Source organism: Pecten maximus, chromosome 15, assembly GCF_902652985.1.
Source record: "Pecten maximus chromosome 15, xPecMax1.1, whole genome shotgun sequence".
NCBI lineage: Eukaryota > Metazoa > Mollusca > Bivalvia > Pectinida > Pectinidae > Pecten > Pecten maximus.
This window is the reverse complement of record NC_047029.1, coordinates 25,527,850-25,549,422: the sequence shown is the minus strand read 5'-3', so window position 1 is coordinate 25,549,422 and position 21,573 is coordinate 25,527,850. Positions and strand designations below refer to the sequence as shown.

At 37.8% G+C, this 21,573-nt stretch overlaps 2 protein-coding genes across 2 annotated transcripts; both read right to left on the bottom strand.

The window, feature by feature from the left end:
• Nucleotides 1–243: 243 nt before the first annotated feature.
• Nucleotides 244–3,903, bottom strand: LOC117343336. Its single transcript, XM_033905677.1, has one exon. The coding sequence runs from the start codon at nucleotides 3,901–3,903 to the stop codon at nucleotides 244–246; it is 3,660 nt and encodes a 1,219-aa protein (XP_033761568.1).
• A 1,376-nt stretch (nucleotides 3,904–5,279) lies between these two features.
• On the bottom strand, nucleotides 5,280–9,896 carry LOC117343335. The gene has a single exon (XM_033905676.1). The coding sequence runs from the start codon at nucleotides 9,894–9,896 to the stop codon at nucleotides 5,280–5,282; it is 4,617 nt and encodes a 1,538-aa protein (XP_033761567.1).
• Nucleotides 9,897–21,573: the final 11,677 nt, after the last annotated feature.

Below are 21,573 nucleotides of genomic sequence, written 5' to 3'. Positions count from 1 at the left end.
TTGTCAGATTTGCCTCACTCATTCTTTCCATGAACGCACTCACTTGTTTCACATGTTGCTCCCAAGTGTCACTATAAATAACTACATCATCTATATAACACTCTGTACCCTCAAGGTTAGCTATCATCTTGTTCATTAGCCTCTGAAAAGTGGCAGGGGCATTTCTCATGCCAAAGGGCATGACCTTATATTGATACAGACCGGTCGGAGTTACGAATGCGGAGACATTCTTTGCTCGCTCCGTTAAAGGGACCTGCCAGTAGCCTTAAGAAGGTCAAATTTTGTAACATATTTTGCACTACCAACTTTGTCAATACAATCTTGCAACCTCTTCATAGGAAAAGAGTCAGTTTTAGTAACCGCATTAACTTTACGAAAGTCAGTACAAAACCGGAATGACTTATCAGGTTTAGGAACTAGCAAACACGGAGAACTCCATTCACTTTGGCTAGGTTCGATTATATCGTTATCCAACATGTACTGAATTTCATCACTCATTATCTTAGCCTTAACTGGGTTAAGCCTATATGGATGTTGCTTGATCGGAGTTGCCTCCCCTACATCAACATCATGAAACAATACTGTAGTCTTATTAGGGACATCTGGGAACAGGTGTATGTTCTCATTAATTAAACCTTTCATCTCTTCTCTCTGACCAACTGTCAGGTGTTCTAACTTTGTATCCAAGTTTGAGAGAACATCAGAGTTCCTAAGTCTAACTGAACAATCCCTATCATCAGGTTCTATATCCTGATCATCAATACTGTTCTCCACTACTTCTGGGTTTACTATAGCACAAGGAACACTTTTGGTATTCATGGGGTCATCTCGACCAACATACTTCTTTAACATATTGATATGACATAGCTGTTTAGTTTTCCTACGCCCTGGAGTTTTAACAACATAATCCAGCTCTCCTACTCTACATTCTACTTCATAAGGTCCGTGATAACGAGCCTGTAGGGAGTGCCCTGGCACCGGTAACAGAACTAATACCATTTCTCCAGGTTCAAATACTCGACTCCGAGCATTTTTGTCATACCAAGTTTTCATTTTCCTCTGACTAGCCTTTAAATTTGTACTAGCTATTTCCCTAGCCCTGACCAGTTTTTGTTTAAAATTGGTGACATACTCTAGAAGGTTGGTATCAGTGCTTTCTTCCAACCATTTTTCTTTCAGAAGTTTCAGAGGTCCACGGACTTTACGACCAAATACAAGTTCAAATGGACTATAGCCCAGGGATTCCTGAACCGATTCACGAGCCGAAAACAATAGCATGTGAATGCCAGTGTCCCAGTCTTTTTCATACTCCAAACAGTAGGTGCGTATCATATTTTTAAGAGTTTGGTGAAAACGTTTAAGTGCCCCTTGGGACTCTGGGTGGTACGCACTGGATTTGAACTGTTGGATACCTAACTGATACATCACCTGCTGAAAAACAGTAGACATGAAATTTGAGCCCTGATCAGACTGTATAGATTTGGGCAAACCAACTAATGTAAAGAATTTTGTCAATGCTGACACTATAGTGGTAGCCTTTATATTCCTTAAAGGAATGGCTTCTGGGAACCTTGTCGATGCACACATCACAGTTAATAGGTATTCATTTCCTGACCTAGTTTTAGGTAGGGGACCTACACAATCTATAATAACTTGCGAAAAAGGTTCATCGCAGGCTGGTATGGGTTGGAGAGGGGCACAGGGTATCTTTTGGTTTGGTTTTCCCACAACCTGACAGATATGACAAGATCTACAGTACTGAGCTATATCACTTTTCATCTTAGGCCAGAAAAAATGGGTCAAAACTCTATTATAAGTTTTGGTGACACCCAAATGCCCAGCCATAGGGCTGTCGTGACCTATTGACATTACCTGCTCCCTATATACCTTTGGTACCACAATCTGATACACCACCTCCCACTCATCCTCCACACCTACATCTGGAGGTCTCCATTTCCTCATCAATACACCATCCTTTTCAAAATAACAAACAGGAACTTTGTCTCTTTCTTCCCCAGATAATGATTTATCTCTAAGGGATAATAATTCTGGATCCCTATTTTGCTCATAAATCAGGTGCTCCCGACTAAGCACGTCCTTGTTTAAACTACCATGCTCTTCTAGTTTGGAACTTTTACCATTACATGTTTCCTTACTATGAGTAGGACTGGATTCAGCAACAGAAGTTTCATCTTCATTTTCTAACATTTTAGCACTCATTGCCCTAGTACAGATTCCTGTTGGTTGGACGAATACATTTTCTGTACATTCACTAACAGGTTGGTTAGTTACTATAGGGTTAACAATAACTTTATCACCTGCTAAATCATTACCAAGGAGTAATGATACTCCTTCCATTGGAAGAGTAGGCAACACGCCCACTTGAACAAGCCCGGACACCAAGTCTGATTCAAGGTAAACCTGGTGAAGCGGGGCGGGTATAAATCCTGACCCAACGCCTTGGACCAGTACGTCAGCGCCCATATAAGTTTTCTCCGAAACAGGCAAAGCGCTTTCTAAAAACAGAGATTGACAAGACCCTGTGTCTCTAAGGATTGTAATAGGAATCCTATTGTTATCTTCACCTTCAGGGGAAACATATCCCTGAGATAGAAAGGGTTTCATCTTGTCCATAACAGACTTAGATTTAGTAGGACAGTGTTTGTCCAGGCTCATGGTTTTAGCTGTTTTCCTTTTTGGGATTACAGCGGTACACGCGTTAGGCTGTACACCTTTAGCCTTTCTCTCTTCCTTTTTCTTCAATGACCAACAGTCAGACATTATATGACCTTTCTTTTTACAATATGCGCATGTCATTACCCTTACAGGACTCTCAGTACTTTGATGTACATTGTTAGTCTGATTTACAGACTTGTCAACTTGACCTGACTTAGTAGATTTATTGATAGAACTAGCTGTAACATGGGAAGCTTGACTACTAACTGGAGTATTGTAATTAACCTTAGCACTTAGCTTATGGGTTAATGAATAATCATCAGCCATAATGGCTGCCTGATTCAAAGTGTCCACCTTGTGCTCATCTAAATGACTTTTGACATCATTATGCACACACTTTTTAAATTCCTCCATTAACACAAGTTCCCTAAGTTTTTCAATATCATGACCAATATCTTTTGATCGAAGCCATCTATCAAACATCTGCGTCTTCTCGCGTGCAAACTCTACATGTGTCTGATCAGCTTGTTTTCTAGCATTTCTAAATTTCTGTCTATATGCTTCAGGCACAAGCTCATATGCCTTTAAAATGCGCTCTTTAACATAGTCATAATCCCCACTAAGCTCTACAGGCATTACAGAGAAAATTTCTCTTGCTTTACCAAGTAAAACACTTTGTAACAAGATTGTCCATACATCCTTAGGCCATTTTAAACTACAGGCAACTTTTTCAAAGTGCAAGAAATATTTGTCGATTTCCTTTTCTTGAAATTTAGGTACAAGTCTAATGTTCTTAGTCGCGTCGAACTGACTCGAACCAAAACTCTGAGAGGGAATGGGCTGGGTTCTAACACTAGCCAGATCTAATTCCTTCATTTTAATCTGATGATCTCTCTCCTCACGCTCCATTTGACATTTCAACTCAAATTCTCTTTCTTTCTCCATTCTCATCTCCTCACACTTGAACTGGTACTCAAGCTCTAAAGACCTTGCCTTGTAAGCTTCCATTACCTTACCCACAGGGTCAGCCATAGCATCTGAGAAGGTTTCTTCAAAAATCCCACTATCGACAAAATATTTAACTACAACTTCTTTAATTTTCTGTTTTTTCATAGAAGATTGAACCTCAAGGTTTAAGTGGCCAGCAAGCAAGAACAAATCATCTTTCTTTAATAATGCTAAATTGTCCAATGTTGGACTCTGCATGAATTCTTCTGCATTAAACATGGTTGAAAGTGATTGGTTTTACACAGAAATTCCACTAACAAAAAATATACATATTATCTATATATGCATAATATATAAACATAAACGGTATCCCGGACGAGCCCCCATTTTCCTGTTACGGCCGGAAACTGCCAGTTAGTGAAAGGGTAAATTTACGTACAACTTAGAGGCACTACATAGAGTACACACACGTGTAAACCAATCAGATCAAAGGCTGATAACACATTCAACAATGTTTAATTTACAAAATACATTTCAACATATACATATACATACATATAGTATAATACCTATATATTATATGTAAGAATCAAATGACCGAACATTCTGGGCACTTAATGTAATGTACACAAGTACATTTGAAAAGTTAAACTGTAGGACATAAGCAAAAGTACAGAGTTCATGCTAGGAATCAATCTTCCGCGTAAAGGTAAGCATGATCGCGCGCGAGTCACTAACGCGACACGAGGCCATGATATTGTAAAAAACGTTCCTGTCATCAACAAGTAAACATGGCCTATATGTATATATAGTCGCGAGGGCCCAAATCCACACACGGTAATTGACCACTTGTACTCACGTATAGGGTGGCAAACTCTCCAGTCCCGTGTTAGACATGCGGATCACAATATAATATATATTCCTGAGAAGGTTCTCCATGGCCGATAAATCTCAGCACAACAAAAACAAGATTCTCTATGGCAGACGAATCCCAATACAGCAGTAGACTCTATTATCCAAATCAACTTGCCAGCCTCACGCTCTCACTGGTTAGCTTACAGCGCCATAATATGACTGGATTACAGTCAAGTTGAAAGTTAACCCATCACTGTTGAACACATATACAACAGTAAAACCTCAATACGGTTCATATTGTCACACAAACACCTCTTCCATCTCCTGACTCGCCATGCGAACGCTCAGCATCTCCAGGAATCGCCGCGCGTTTCTCTTACAGCACTTTTCCCGTGATTTTCCCATAAGTCCATGTATACTGATGCGGAGCACGGATTGAAAGAAAGATACACACACGTCCAATGCGGAGCGCGGATTCATACACTTATCGGAAACACATTGTAGACTTATATCTAGTACACAATTTACACTACATCATTTATGAAGTACAAATTTAAATAATAGAATTTTGTTTTATACTCTCCATGTATTTCTAGTATACATAACACTTCCCCCCTTAAAACAAAGTTTGAATTGTATGAAAACTTTGCAAGTATAAACTATACATAGTAATATCAATAATCAGTACATTATAACAAGCAAAATCAAATAGTATATATATGATACATCAACACCTAATGAATCTATATAAACATACTGTGTAAAATATATTACATTATTCAGAAACATAGAAGGTATATTCAAATACCTGCTCTAGACAGAGCATCTGCAACTTTGTTGTTTATTCCCTTAACATGTTTTACATCCAGGTTGAACTCTTGCAGGTTTAAAGCCCATCTTAAAAGTCTTTGATTTTTATACTTCACCCTTTGGAGGAATGTAAGTGGATTATGATCAGTTAAGATAGTGATCGGACAAGCAGATCCACCTACATATAATTCAAAATGTTGTACTGCTAGAACCAATCCTAAGCACTCCTTTTCTACCGTAGAATAGTTTCTCTGGTGCTTATTAAGTTTCTTTGAAAAGTAACTAACAGGGTGGTCAAAATCATCAACATTTTGTGTCAAAGCAGCTCCAACACCTATATCGCAAGCGTCTACAACAATAGTAAAGGGCTTTTCAAAATCAGGAGCTACTAATACTGGTTTGTTGGTAAGTATAGCCTTTATCTTCTCAAAGGAAACTTGACATTCTGCATTCCACTTAAACTTCACATTCTTTTGAAGTAGATTGGTCAATGGATAAGCCACAGTAGAAAAATTTGGACAAAAATTCCTATAAAATCCTGCCATGCCTAAAAATCTCATAACTTCTTTTCTGTTACTGGGAATTGGAAATTTATCAATAGCTTCAACCTTGGCCTGTACAGGTTTTACTTGACCTAGACCTACAGTATGACCTAGATATTGAACTGTCGCACAACAAAGCTCACTCTTGACCAAATTGATTGTCAGATTTGCCTCACTCATTCTTTCCATGAACGCACTCACTTGTTTCACATGTTGCTCCCAAGTGTCACTATAAATAACTACATCATCTATATAACACTCTGTACCCTCAAGGTTAGCTATCATCTTGTTCATTAGCCTCTGAAAAGTGGCAGGGGCATTTCTCATGCCAAAGGGCATGACCTTATATTGATACAGACCGGTCGGAGTTACGAATGCGGAGACATTCTTTGCTCGCTCCGTTAAAGGGACCTGCCAGTAGCCTTTAAGAAGGTCAAATTTTGTAACATATTTTGCACTACCAACTTTGTCAATACAATCTTGCAACCTCTTCATAGGAAAAGAGTCAGTTTTAGTAACCGCATTAACTTTACGAAAGTCAGTACAAAACCGGAATGACTTATCAGGTTTAGGAACTAGCAAACACGGAGAACTCCATTCACTTTGGCTAGGTTCGATTATATCGTTATCCAACATGTACTGAATTTCATCACTCATTATCTTAGCCTTAACTGGGTTAAGCCTATATGGATGTTGCTTGATCGGAGTTGCCTCCCCTACATCAACATCATGAAACAATACTGTAGTCTTATTAGGGACATCTGGGAACAGGTGTATGTTCTCATTAATTAAACCTTTCATCTCTTCTCTCTGACCAACTGTCAGGTGTTCTAACTTTGTATCCAAGTTTGAGAGAACATCAGAGTTCCTAAGTCTAACTGAACAATCCCTATCATCAGGTTCTATATCCTGATCATCAATACTGTTCTCCACTACTTCTGGGTTTACTATAGCACAAGGAACACTTTTGGTATTCATGGGGTCATCTCGACCAACATACTTCTTTAACATATTGATATGACATAGCTGTTTAGTTTTCCTACGCCCTGGAGTTTTAACAACATAATCCAGCTCTCCTACTCTACATTCTACTTCATAAGGTCCGTGATAACGAGCCTGTAGGGAGTGCCCTGGCACCGGTAACAGAACTAATACCATTTCTCCAGGTTCAAATACTCGACTCCGAGCATTTTTGTCATACCAAGTTTTCATTTTCCTCTGACTAGCCTTTAAATTTGTACTAGCTATTTCCCTAGCCCTGACCAGTTTTTGTTTAAAATTGGTGACATACTCTAGAAGGTTGGTATCAGTGCTTTCTTCCAACCATTTTTCTTTCAGAAGTTTCAGAGGTCCACGGACTTTACGACCAAATACAAGTTCAAATGGACTATAGCCCAGGGATTCCTGAACCGATTCACGAGCCGAAAACAATAGCATGTGAATGCCAGTGTCCCAGTCTTTTTCATACTCCAAACAGTAGGTGCGTATCATATTTTTAAGAGTTTGGTGAAAACGTTCAAGTGCCCCTTGGGACTCTGGGTGGTACGCACTGGATTTGAACTGTTGTATACCTAACTGATACAGCACCTGCTGAAAAACAGTAGACATGAAATTTGAGCCCTGATCAGACTGTATAGATTTGGGCAAACCAACTAATGTAAAGAATTTTGTCAATGCTGACACTATAGTGGTAGCCTTTATATTCCTTAAAGGAATGGCTTCTGGGAACCTTGTCGATGCACACATCACAGTTAATAGGTATTCATTTCCTGACCTAGTTTTAGGTAGGGGACCTACACAATCTATAATAACTTGCGAAAAAGGTTCATCGCAGGCTGGTATGGGTTGGAGAGGGGCACAGGGTATCTTTTGGTTTGGTTTTCCCACAACCTGACAGATATGACAAGATCTACAGTACTGAGCTACATCGCTTTTCATCTTAGGCCAGAAAAAATGGGTCAAAACTCTATTATAAGTTTTGGTGACACCCAAATGCCCAGCCATAGGGCTGTCGTGACCTATTGACATTACCTGCTCCCTATATACCTTTGGTACCACAATCTGATACACCACCTCCCACTCATCCTCCACACCTACATCTGGAGGTCTCCATTTCCTCATCAATACACCATCCTTTTCAAAATAACAAACAGGAACTTTGTCTCTTTCTTCCCCAGATAATGATTTATCTCTAAGGGATAATAATTCTGGATCCCTATTTTGCTCATAAATCAGGTGCTCCCGACTAAGCACATCCTTGTTTAAACTACCATGCTCTTCTAGTTTGGAACTTTTACCATTACATGTTTCCTTACTATGAGTAGGACTGGATTCAGCAACAGAAGTTTCATCTTCATTTTCTAACATTTTAGCACTCATTGCCCTAGTACAGATTCCTGTTGGTTGGACGAATACATTTTCTGTACATTCACTAACAGGTTGGTTAGTTACTATAGGGTTAACAATAACTTTATCACCTGCTAAATCATTACCAAGGAGTAATGATACCCCTTCCATTGGAAGAGTAGGCAACACGCCCACTTGAACAAGCCCGGACACCAAGTCCGATTCAAGGTAAACCTGGTGAAGCGGGGCGGGTATAAATCCTGACCCAACGCCTTGGACCAGTACGTCAGCGCCCATATAAGTTTTCTCCGAAACAGGCAAAGCGCTTTCTAAAAACAGAGACTGACAAGACCCTGTGTCTCTAAGGATTGTAATAGGAATCCTATTGTTATCTTCACCTTCAGGGGAAACATAGCCCTGAGATAGAAATTGTTTCATCTTGTCCATAACAGACTTAGATTTAGTAGGACAGTGTTTGTCCAGGCTCATGGCTTTAGCTGTTTTCCTTTTTGGTATTACAGCAGTACACGCGTTAGGCTGTACACCTTTAGCCTTTCTCTCTTCCTTTTTCTTCAATGACCAACAGTCAGACATTATATGACCTTTCTTTTTACAATATGCGCATGTCACTATCCTTACAGGGCTCTCAGTACTTTGATGTACATTGTTAGTCTGATTTACAGACTTGTCAACTTGACCTGACTTAGTAGATTTATTGATAGAACTAGCTGTAACATGGGAAGCCTGACTACTAACTGGAGTATTGTAATTAACCTTAGCACTTAGCTTATGGGTTAATGAATAATCATCAGCCATAATGGCTGCCTGATTCAAAGTGTCCACCTTGTGCTCATCTAAATGACTTTTGACATCATTATGTACACACTTTTTAAATTCCTCCATTAACCCAAGTTCCCTAAGTTTTTCAATATCATGACCAATATCTTTTGATCGAAGCCATCTATCAAACATCTGCGTCTTCTCGCGTGCAAACTCTACATGTGTCTGATCAGCTTGTTTTCTAGCATTTCTAAATTTCTGTCTATATGCTTCAGGCACAAGCTCATATGCCTTTAAAATGCGCTCTTTAACATAGTCATAATCCCCACTAAGCTCTACAGGCATTACAGAGAAAATTTCTCTTGCTTTACCAAGTAAAACACTTTGTAACAAGATTGTCCATACATCCTTAGGCCATTTTAAACTACAGGCAACTTTTTCAAAGTGCAAGAAATATTTGTCGATTTCCTTTTCTTGAAATTTAGGTACAAGTCTAATGTTCTTAGTCGCGTCGAACTGACTCGAACCAAAACTCTGAGAGGGAATGGGCTGGGTTCTAACACTAGCCAGATCTAATTCCTTCATTTTAATCTGATGATCTCTCTCCTCACGCTCCATTTGACATTTCAACTCAAATTCTCTTTTTTCTTTCTCCATTCTCATCTCCTCACACTTGAACTGGTACTCAAGCTCTAAAGACCTTGCCTTGTAAGCTTCCATTACCTTACCCACAGGGTCAGCCATAGCATCTGAGAAGGTTTCTTCAAAAATCCCACTATCGACAAAATATTTAACTACAACTTCTTTAATTTTCTGTTTTTTCATAGAAGATTGAACCTCAAGGTTTAAGTGGCCAGCAAGCAAGAACAAATCATCTTTCTTTAATAATGCTAAATTGTCCAATGTTGGACTCTGCATGAATTCTTCTGCATTAAACATGGTTGAAAGTGATTGGTTTTACACAGAAATTTCACTAACAAAAAATATACATATTATCTATATATGCATCATATATAAACATAAACGGTATCCCGGACGAGCCCCCATTTTCCTGTTACGGCCGGAAACTGCCAGTTAGTGAAAGGGTAAATTTACGTACAACTTAGAGACACTACATAGAGTACACACACGTGTAAACCAATCAGATCAAAGGCTGATAACACATTCAACAATGTTTAATTTACAAAATACATTTCAACATATACATATACATACATATAGTATAATACCTATATATTATATGTAAAAATCAAATGACCGAACATTCTGGGCACTTAATGTAATGTACACAAGTACATTTGAAAAGTTAAACTGTAGGACACAAGTAAAAGTACAGAGTTCATGCTAGGAATCAATCTTCCGCGTAATGGTAAGCATGATCGCGCGCGAGTCACTAACGCGACACGAGGCCATGATATTGCAAAAACGTTCCAGTCATCAACAAGTAAACATGGCCTATATGTATATATAGTCGCGAGGGCCCAAATCCACACACGGTAATTGACCACTTGTACTCACGTATAGGGTGGCAAACTCTCCAGTCCCGTGGCAGACATGCGGATCACAATACAATATATACTCTTGAGAAGGTTCTCCATGGCCGATGAATCTCAGTACAGCAAAATTAAGATTCTCTATAGCAGACGCATCCCAATACAGCAGAATTATCCAAATCAACTGGTAAACTTCATGCTCTCGCTGGTTAGCTTACAGCGCCATAATATTGTTGGATTATAGTTAACCAATCACTGTTGAAGTACGTCTTCCAACTCTTGTCTCGCCATGCGAACACTCAAGATTCTCCAGGAATAGCCGCGCGTTCTCATTACAGCACTTTTCCCGTGATTTCCCCATAAGTCCATATTTACTGTTGCTGAGCACGGATTGAAAGAAATATACGGATTGTAAGAAATACACACACATCCAATGCGGAGCGCGGATTCATATACTTATCGTAAACACATTGTAGACTTATATCTAGTACACAATTTACACTACATCATTTATAAAATACAAATATGAAATACTAGATATTTTTTTATACTTTCCATGTATTTCTAGTATTATTTCTAGTATACATAACAGTACAAAAGTTGCATTTTTAAATTAAATTAAGACTCTTATTTATTTTTCGATGATTGTTTTATTATATTCCCCGCGAATATTTCTATGACGGAACTTAATTATCTCAATAGTTTACATCAGTCAATCTGTTATACAACTGAAGTAAGAGATTCTTGCTACATTTTCTGGATGTGTTAGGTGAAATAAAGGGTGATACTATATCAACAGATCTATATAGAAAGCCTTTAGATTCGCATTATTATATCAACCATCCCAAACATATCAAGATTAATCTAGTTTTTAGTATTGTGACTATTGCAAGTTTAAACCAAACGATGTGGAGAAGACTAGATGAACAGTATTTTTGAAAAATCTAGGGTATCCGAAAGAAATGGCAGAAAAAGGAAAACAATCGCCATTTGTAATGGAACCCGTTACATCCCGCAATTCTGTTGGTGACTCGAAATTACTGCTATCTTTTGAATCTACCTTCGATCCTCGTAACTTTGGCATTGATCCGATTATTCACAGTAAATGTGAAGAGCTTAAATAATGTAATTATAAAATGGGTAAAGTATTTCATAAGTATACTTAAATCAATAGTAAATATTCTCGGTTCAACGAGAATACTAAATGCGCAGAAGTTTCCAAATTAGAACGCTACGCTATGGAAAATGTAAATTTATTGTGGATGTAGAACCTTCACATTTAAAAACGGTTTTAAGTTCAAGGTCAAAAGAAACCTTGATAATAAGACTCGTAATATTATCTATGCCATTGTATATTCTCAATGTAATGATTTAGTATTAGAAACTGGAAATGAACTGAGAACCAGTATGACAATTTATCGACTCTACGTTCTGAAAGTCATCGGTTTCTAAATGTTAGCAAACATATCAATAATTCTAGTAATGAGAGAGTTTTTCCTTTATATAAAAAAAGAGCCTGAATGTTTTCAGATGTTAAAGTCAAATATGAATAACACTTAATACATCACACATTTGTATGCACCCATTCAATATAGTTTCAGCAACAATCACATCCCGTACCACCGTCCACTCTAAATAGACCTTTAGCCGTCACACTCACTGATGAACAAATAGACAGAATAGCGGATAGAGTATTTAAAAAGACCGCCAAATGATAAAAGACGAGGTATCGCCTATACGTCATCAACTGGAAACTCTGGAGAGGGAAAACGCAGAGCTCCGCCTGATCATCGACGAAGTTGATCAATATCAGCGGCGCCCTCTTGTGCGGTTTTCTGGTTTGGTGGAACCCACCCCCAGTAATACGAACGATTTCAGTAATTCTGGCCAGAAACAAGAAGAGGATACGACTGCGCTTATTGTCGATACATGTGTAAAGGCCAAAATTCCTATCTCACGGGCAGACGTAGAGAGATCACACCGCGTCGGAAAGCCGAGACCCGGAAACCCTAAACCACGCCAGATCATAGTCCGTCTACAATCTACAGATACCAAGCGGACACTCCTCATGAACAGCTCTAAGCTCAAATCTTTAGGAGGCAGAATATCGGTCAATGAAGATCTCACCAAGATGAGAGACACGCTCTTTTATCATGCGCGCCAACTCTATAGGGCGAAGTTAATCAAAAAGACTTGGACTACAAACGGCAAGATCCGCGTGAGGGACCTCCGCGACCAAGACCATATTATCCAGAGGGAGACCGATCTGTGCAAATTTGGACACGAAATTGGAAAGTAACTTTATCATACTATTTTTTGGTTGTTACGTTACTCCCCTTGTGTAAAAAAAAAAATCTAAATATCTCCCAATCCTTATGGTTACGTTACTCCCCTTGTGTAAAAAAATCTAAATATCTCCCAATCCTTACGGTTACCATCATACAGTTTTTACAGCACAAATTGTTGCTACGGTTCTGTATTAATGAATGAACTTAACTCTTGGTGGTATTTATGTATCTAACCAATCCTCAAATGTAAATAGCATTATTCATGTTCATGTATAAAACTCCTCAAAAAGTCTTTTGCACGTAACATATAGGCGACGACATATGTTTAATATGCGTGTATACTTAATGTTGTGCAACTGCTAGAAACGTGCCTGTATATCGCCTAGTATACATACCTGCCTTTATATCGCTTAGTTGTACATGCGTTTTTGTATATCTTAGTAGTATACGTGCCTCTACAATGCTTACTTGAATATGTGCCCTTGCATCGGTAAGTCAATCGCGAGCTCCTTTCACCGCTTATAATATACACTATATGTGTAGTATATACACGTGCACCTTTATAGCTTATTTGTAAGCTTGGTTTCTTTATACACATGTTTTTTTGTTATCGCCTGCAATTGGGTAGTGTACACGCGCCCCTATACCGGTTAGTTGTACACCTGCCATGGTTTCGTTTAGTTCTACTCACGAGTTTTTTCGATTGATTAATTAACTTTGTTGTATACACACGCTCGCATGTCTCGTTATCACTTAGTTATTCATGCACGTGTCTCTATATCGCTTATTTGTTCGAAGGTCTCTGTACATCGCTTAGTTGTACACACATGCGTACATGTACATGTATACGCATATATTTATCTATAACACAAAGTTTTTCATGCGTCTCTATACCATTACGTTGTACGCCTATTACACTTATTACGTATACGCACCTCTAATTAGTTAGTTGTACACGTACCACATGCAGCTTATTTCGTATACACTGTATTTTAAAATGCTATTGCTTACACATCTACACGTAGTGTACATTGTTAAACGCATACTTGTAAATACATATTTTTTCACTGTTTAACTATTAGTACATGCAGCCTATTATGTTAAGTTTTGCTGAGTGGTTTAAATCCATGCTGGATGGATTATACACTACCTAACGATAAACTGATACATCAAGTTTAAATCTCAATATATTGCATATTTGTTCTGCACAGCATTGTCTACTAACGTGAGGTGGTACGACCACTTATTCTTATTGTGTCATTATAACTCGCTATATCAGTTAGTCAACGTTACTCTGACCACCAGTTAGTCAAATGTGATATCCGAACCGAGTTTACCTGTCTTGATATTGTGTGTTCCTGAAGCTGGTGTTGGAATGGCTTTCAAAGACTATGTACAAGTATAAAAAGTTAATTGAGTGTGTAGTCAGTATTATTAGCATGGTGGTCAGAGTTCCAACTCTCATATTTAATACCCAGTGTAAAGTAATCTTTTTCTACAATGCTTCTCTTGAAGCAATATCCCGTTGTGTCAGGCAATTTTAAATTTCATCTTCACGACATGATTTCCATTGTATACTGTGTATGTATAATCCTTTTGTCATTTGTTTTGGTACCATTTGCAGTAATCATATTACTCGATATCTATGGCAACCATCTATGAAACTATGCCATTTAAAACGTTTTATCTTGTAAAAATTACTATTCACCTCGATATTAACCGACATACGATAATCTTATATGGCACTAACTACCAAAATTTACATCTTCCTACCTTAACCCTTTTTATTCTATATACTCTTAATAGGCTAAAAAACCCTACCAATTAACTTCCCCCCTCTTTGTCAACCCCGCCCCAACCCCCGTCCTCCCAAATCCCTATATTGGTACATTTCCTTTCAAACCTCCTCCATATCTAGTGACAGTATGTCGTTTTGTCCATGTGTTCTCACCATGCATCCCGATTCTCACATGCGGATCTACCTGTATTACACTTACCGTATAACTTAAGATGCCTGTTGACTTTTTATGTCACCGCATTAGAACCGGATTGCATGGTTTTATAGCTCGTTTTCCTCATCCCAACAAACTGGTCACACTATTCTTTCTGCTGATGATAAATCTGTTCAGCCGTTATAAACATAAATCGCTTCCCATTGTTATGTTAATATTCCTAACCAATGATGGATACATACAGAACTCCTTTGATCCAAATAGGTCAATAACTCATAAACGTAGCAGCTATAATATCCTATTTTTGTATATTTTTGTTGGTGTAGTATTAACATTATATGTGTCATTTTTAGTCAACTTGTTATATCTCTGTGGAGATATTGAAAAGAATCCTGGCCCGACATTGTGTGATCATGAAATAACAACAGTCTATTTTACTAAGCCTAATGTTAATGTTGTTACTTGGATTAACTCATGTATTCTTTTGTTCCTGCTCTCTCTTCAATCTCAAACTAACCGTCGATGGTTTGACGTCGTTACTGCAAAACCGTCATGTGAATCGTATCATAACGCGCGTTTCCAACCGTACTATCATAGGCAATTCGCATTCCGATTAATTGTACTATGCAGACTAGCTACCAAAGTTGTCAATCTTTACTTTCTATATAACATGTATATTGAAATACTTTTGATATTATTGTCAGGCGATATAGAGTCTAATCCCGGTCCATCGTCATCTTCATCCATGTCCTCGTACGAGTCCAGTATCCTCTCGTCTCATTACTCTACCGACGACATTTCCTTAATTGCTACGTCATATTTCTCCTTCGTAAACTTTAATATCCAAAGTCTTTTACCTAAAATTGAGACTCTCCAATGTGAACTACTTCATCACTCTGTTCTCGTCTTTACTGAAACTTGGCTAAAGGACACTGACCTCACACAAGAACTTGATTTTCCGGGTTTTCACTCTCCATTCCACAACTGTAGATCAGATAGACTCGGAGGCGGAGTATCTGTCTATGTTCGGGACAATGTCCATGTGAAACGTAGACAAGATCTCGAGATCCCATCTATCGAATCGGTATGGGTCGAAATGCATGTTTCTGGTAAAATCTTATTATTTGGAGCCTATTATAGGCCACCTAACTCCCCAACGTTCCTCTGGCAAAACATTGAACACTCGATAGATCTTGCTTTTAACACTAATTGCGACAATATCATTATCACAGGTGACTTTAATGTCGACTAATCTAATCCAAACCCCAACACGCGCTATTTGAATAATATTTTTAACAAACTATAATCTTGTGCAGATGGTCACAGAATCCACCCATTATACAAGTACTTCTGATTCATTAATAGATCTCATTCTAGTCAATAATCCTAATATCATTAAGGAGGTTATAGTAGAAGAAAACTTCCTTGATCAACCTCTCAGATACCACTGCCCTACTTATTGTTTTTTATACTTTCCCAAAACACACACACCCGCTTTTAAACGTCACATTTGGCTCTTTAATCGAGGCGACTATAATACATTTCGCGAGAAACTTAGTAAAAGATCATGGGACACAACCTTCAATAAAACAACTTTAGATGAAGCCGTCCAAGCGTTTAATGACGTTATTTTTACCATTGCCCGAGAATGTATTCCCAATAAATATGTAACTATTAGGCAACATGATCCTCCTTGGATGTGTAACACAGTTCGGAAACTCATTCGTAAACGTAGAAGGTTATATAGGAAGGCTAAAAAATTTAATACTGTTGTAGCTTGGAGCAATTTTAGTATATTCGCAATAAATGTGTCAACTGTGTCCGGCAAGCTAAGTCAAGGTTCTACAATAAACTTTCTTCTAAACTTTACAGTGCACATAACCAAAAGGAATGGTGGAAAATAGCCCAATCTCTTTTAGACGCTAACCCCTCCAAGTCATCTATACCTAGTATCAACCACGAAGGCCACCAGTATACTGACGATGCCAGTAAGGCCGATGCCTTCAATGTTTATTTTTCTTCCCAGTCCGTTGTAAATGACTCGGGTATTCCTACTCCAATCCTCCATCATCTACCTAGTAACATTTTAAACAATATCAATATATCTGAAGAAGATATTAAAGATGCAATATCTTGCTTGGACATCACTAAAGCAGTTGGTCCTGATCTCATGAGTCCGCGACTACTTAAAGAAGCTTCACATATCCTCTGTTATCCTCTGTTCGTTTTATTTAACAAATCATTATGTAACAGTTCTTTTCCAGATTTATGGAAAAACGCGAATGTTACTCCTATTCACAAAAATTCTGATCGTAGCAATATTAAGAACTATCGTCCTATCTCACTACTTAGTAAAGAATGAAGTGTAGTAAGGGGCGATAACGGAGTTATCGTTCCTTACGGAACGTAATGTATTACGAGCTAATTCGCCTATTTTGCCGGATATAATAGCGATTTGAGGACAGAAAAATTGGCTCATACAATTCGGTTGATACTTTGAACGATTGTAAAACTCGGCTCGATCTAGGTCTGGATGTATCTGGTATCCCTGTGGGAAATCGTATTTATGAGATATTTTGGGTCAAACATGCCAAAATCGTCATTTTGACCGGTAGCTTCTGTTTAACCGGTCCTTAAAAATCAGCGCTTTAATGAAAAATTCTGAAACTCAAAACATAACAAGAAGAGAGGATTCTAAAGAAAATGGAATCTTTAGTTTTTCTATATCTTTAATAGAACGGCCACAATAGGGTTTTGAAAAAGGGTCGTATTTTATCGAGAGTTGGCGGATGTTACGTCACCAGTGACGTAACCAAGTATGTGTGGAATGTAGTGTATTGAAGGACGGAACGTAATGTACATGCGGCTAATTCAGACCACTTTGCCGGAGCTAACTGAAAAGCGACTCTGTACATTTTGATAAAACTTTCCACACTTATAAAACTCGGTGTGATCTACATGTATGTCCAGGCATATCCCGTATATCTGGGAATAATCTAGTTATGGAGATATTTTGGGTACAAACACGCCCAAATCGACACTTTGACTGCTGGTTTAAGTTATTTTTCTCTGTCGTGTCCGTGATGCAACAGTTTCCGCTTAGGTCACACGGGTACTGCACTGGGGAACCCCCGCCTGGGGAATTCCCGCCTTTTTACACCAGAATCCTACGTCATTCTATTTTCAGTAACAGTGTGTATTTGTGATTTTCTAAATCTCAACACACTACTATTTATCCTCGTATCATATATAAAGTACCCGTTTCATGTGTTACATGTATTTACTCGGGGTAAACAGCTATAAACCAGAGAAACGCATTCTCCAAAGGGACTTGGATCAGGTGAAACACAAGCTGATTGGCCGGTCGTGTTGCGCAAGTCGTTAACACACTTTTGGGTGTAGATTTGACCTCTACCCCTGACCCGGATGTATACAATCGGTATTTGTTGACATATGTTGACAGATATCTCCTGATAATGTCCAACATTCTGTGTTGAACTTTTATATTTTGTTTCTCAGATGTTGGTCTTGACCAGGTGAAATAGAAAGTTGTAAATGCAATTTTGGGAATTTATTATGAATTTTAATATTACAATGAAACATATAGCGAAGCTAATTGTGAACTCGGTCCCAATATATGATGTTATAACCAGAAGTGATGTTTAGGATTTTGTGTACACATGTGGAATTGTTTTTTTAGTATTAATACTCAAGAGGTATTTTAGACTTAGTAATAGAAATACTTTATTAATTTTAAAATATAATGAATGGCAGTATAAGCAACGAAATTCATTAATCATTTAATATTCTACCATGTTTGCTATGCAACGACAGTACAGTTTTGATTGGTTAAAAACCATGATTATTTTCCAGTAATACACGCACGTGTCAAAAATAGACGTTTATGAGTCACGGCTGTTACAATGTTATGTATCTAATATTCACCCATTAGGTTAGACGGTTACTGTAGCCGAGTGGACTATAATGGTTAGACTTCTTCTATTTTTGATCAAGACGCGAGTTCGAATCCTACGAAGGCCTATTTTTTTATCCTTTTTTTTTTTAATTTTCAAAATCAATGCCATATCATAGATGTTTTTGATTGTAGTACTGTAGTGCCTGTAAAGAAATACAAATGTATATATTTTATCAACAAAATAATGCAATACTCAAGAAATAAATTACAAGGTTTTTCCGGGGTTTCTTTGCCGTTTTTCTATATAGATCTCAGAACTAAACAGTACATGGTAGAATAGAAATAATCAACTTTGACCTGCGGCCTTCGTTATTAATTTAATTGCAAAATACCCTCGTCCTCGTTGTATATCCTGCAACAATACACGAATCAACGTTAATTATTTCTTAACTATCTTGGTAATGAGATCTCAGGATTCCGATGGATAAATTGACGATAGAATATTATAAAGAATGAAGTGTGGTAACGGAACGTATTCATTTTCGAAGATTTTAGTTATTGTCCAATTGCAATGAAATTTAAATTTGGTATGTAGGTACATCATGGGACACTGGCTACTCTTGTATAACCTCACTTAACAATAATCATATTTTACCGAAAAGGTCGCCATTTTCTAGCCTCTGATTGGTCCAAATCCTTTAGATATTGTTTGATTTCATTGAAATAGGGGTATTATAGGACAGAAAATTAAACTTAATGGGTTTCATTTTCTTGGCAACAACACAGTTTTACTTAATTTTTTAACGTCCTATAAAATGCCAGGATCATTTAAGGACGTGCTTGGTTTTCGTGGTGGAGGAAAGCTGGAGTACCCGGAGAAAAAACACCGACCTAGAGTCAGAACAAGGTATCTGCCCCTTGTTTGTTTCGAACTCACAACCCAGAGGTGAAGGGCTAGTGATAAAGTGTCGGGACACCTTAACCACTCGGCTATGGCGGCCCACAACACAAGGTCTTATCTTATTGGTCGAAATGTAGATAGAGAGCGATTTTGATGAAAACTGCTGGAACAGAGTTATCGCCCCTCACTACATTTCATTCTTTCTGTGACATCCTTCAGGTGTCACCCCACTAGTATAACTGGAAAGTTGATGGAGAGATGTGTCTACAAACATGTTTATAATTTTATAAGTACTAATAATATCATTACAAGTCACCAATCGGGTTTTGTAGCAGGTGACTCTACTGTAAATCAGCTATTAGCTATTTCGCATGACATATGTAAAGCGGTTGATAATGGTAAAGAAGTAAGAGCTGTTTTCTGCGATGTAAGCAAAGCATTTGACCGCGTGTGGCATCGCGGTCTTTTAAGTAAACTTTCTTCAGTGGGAATTCGTGGGTCTCTTTTAAATTGGTTTAAAAACTATCTTTCTAATAGGAAACAGAGAGTTGTCTTAAACGGAAGTTCATCTTCTTGGATAAATATAAATGCAGGTGTTCCCCAGGGATCAATTCTTGGGCCCCTTCTTTTTTTAATATATATTAACGATATTGTTGACAACATTCAAGCAAAAATCAAGTTGTTTGCTGATGATACTACGTTATATGTCATAGTAGATTCACCTCCAAACGCCTCCCATATATTACAAAGTGATTTAATGTTAGTACAAGAATGGTCTTATAAATGGTTGGTTGACTTTAATCCCAATAAAACGGAGAGTCTGGTAGTAAGTAAAAAAGTTATCAAACATCCTCATCCGGTCCTAAATCTAAATAATACTCCTATTTCTGAAGTGACTTCTCACACACATCTTGGTGTTACTATTTCAAACAATGCCGATTGGAAACAGCACATCGATACTATTATTTCTAAAGCGTCATTTCGTATCAACATTTTCAGGAAATTAAAATTTAGAGTTGACAGACGAAGCCTTCAACAAATGTACTTGTCCTTTATCCGTCCCCTGCTAGAATACGCTGATGTCGTATGGGACAATCTAACAATTGAATATGCAAAAAAACTAGAGAGTATCCAAATCGAAGCTATTCGGATAATATGTGGTGCAACTAAATTGACTAGTCATGATTCCCTTTACCGGGAAACTGGTATAGAGCCGTTATCTGAAAGAAGACGTAAGCATAGAATTATACAGCTTCATAAAATTACCCATGGGCAGACACCTAGTTATTTAACAGATATATTACCAAATAGAATACACGAATTGCACAATCATAATACTCGCCAATCTCAAAATATCACCATTCCGAAAGCTAGAACCTCTTTCTATAACAACTCGTTCTTTCCCTCTACTATTACCCTATGGAATGGTTTACCTCCGAATATAAAAGAAAATCCTTCCATTTTTCACCTAAAATTGTATCTCAACTCTGGAAAATTGAATATTCCCACATTTTATTTGTCTGGAAAACGAATGGGGCAAGTTTATCATGCCAGACTTCGTTTAAAATGTAGCTCTCTTCGAGATCATCTATTTCATAAAAATCTTATTGAAAATCCGTATTGTACCTGCGGTCAAATTGAAACAACAAATCACTATCTCCTGGAATGTAATATGTACAACATGATACGCCATCAATACATCTATCCTATTAACAACTTGTCACTAGACTTGCTTCTTTACGGTGATTCACTGCGTACCGAAGCAGAAAATATTAATATTTTCAATTCTGTCCAATCTTTTATTATTAAAAGTAAACGCTTTGAGTCTGTATGATATCCCTTTCACTATAAGATATCTAAACATATATATTATTCTAAGAATATAATGTATGTCAAAAACTAACCCATGTCCCTCGTTGTCACTTCTTTATGAGGACTCACGGAAAAAATGTTGCAATAACATTCCTATTCTTCTACCACCATCACCTACACCCACGCCCCCTCCCCCTCCCCCTCCCCTTCCGCTCCCCCACTACTCAAATAGATTAGTACTAATGAGATAATTT

Coding starts and splice junctions, on each gene's coding strand:
- LOC117343336 (XM_033905677.1), bottom strand. CDS start 3,903: ATGTTTAATGCAGAAGAATTCATGCAGAGTCCAACATTGGACAATTTA.
- LOC117343335 (XM_033905676.1), bottom strand. CDS start 9,896: ATGTTTAATGCAGAAGAATTCATGCAGAGTCCAACATTGGACAATTTA.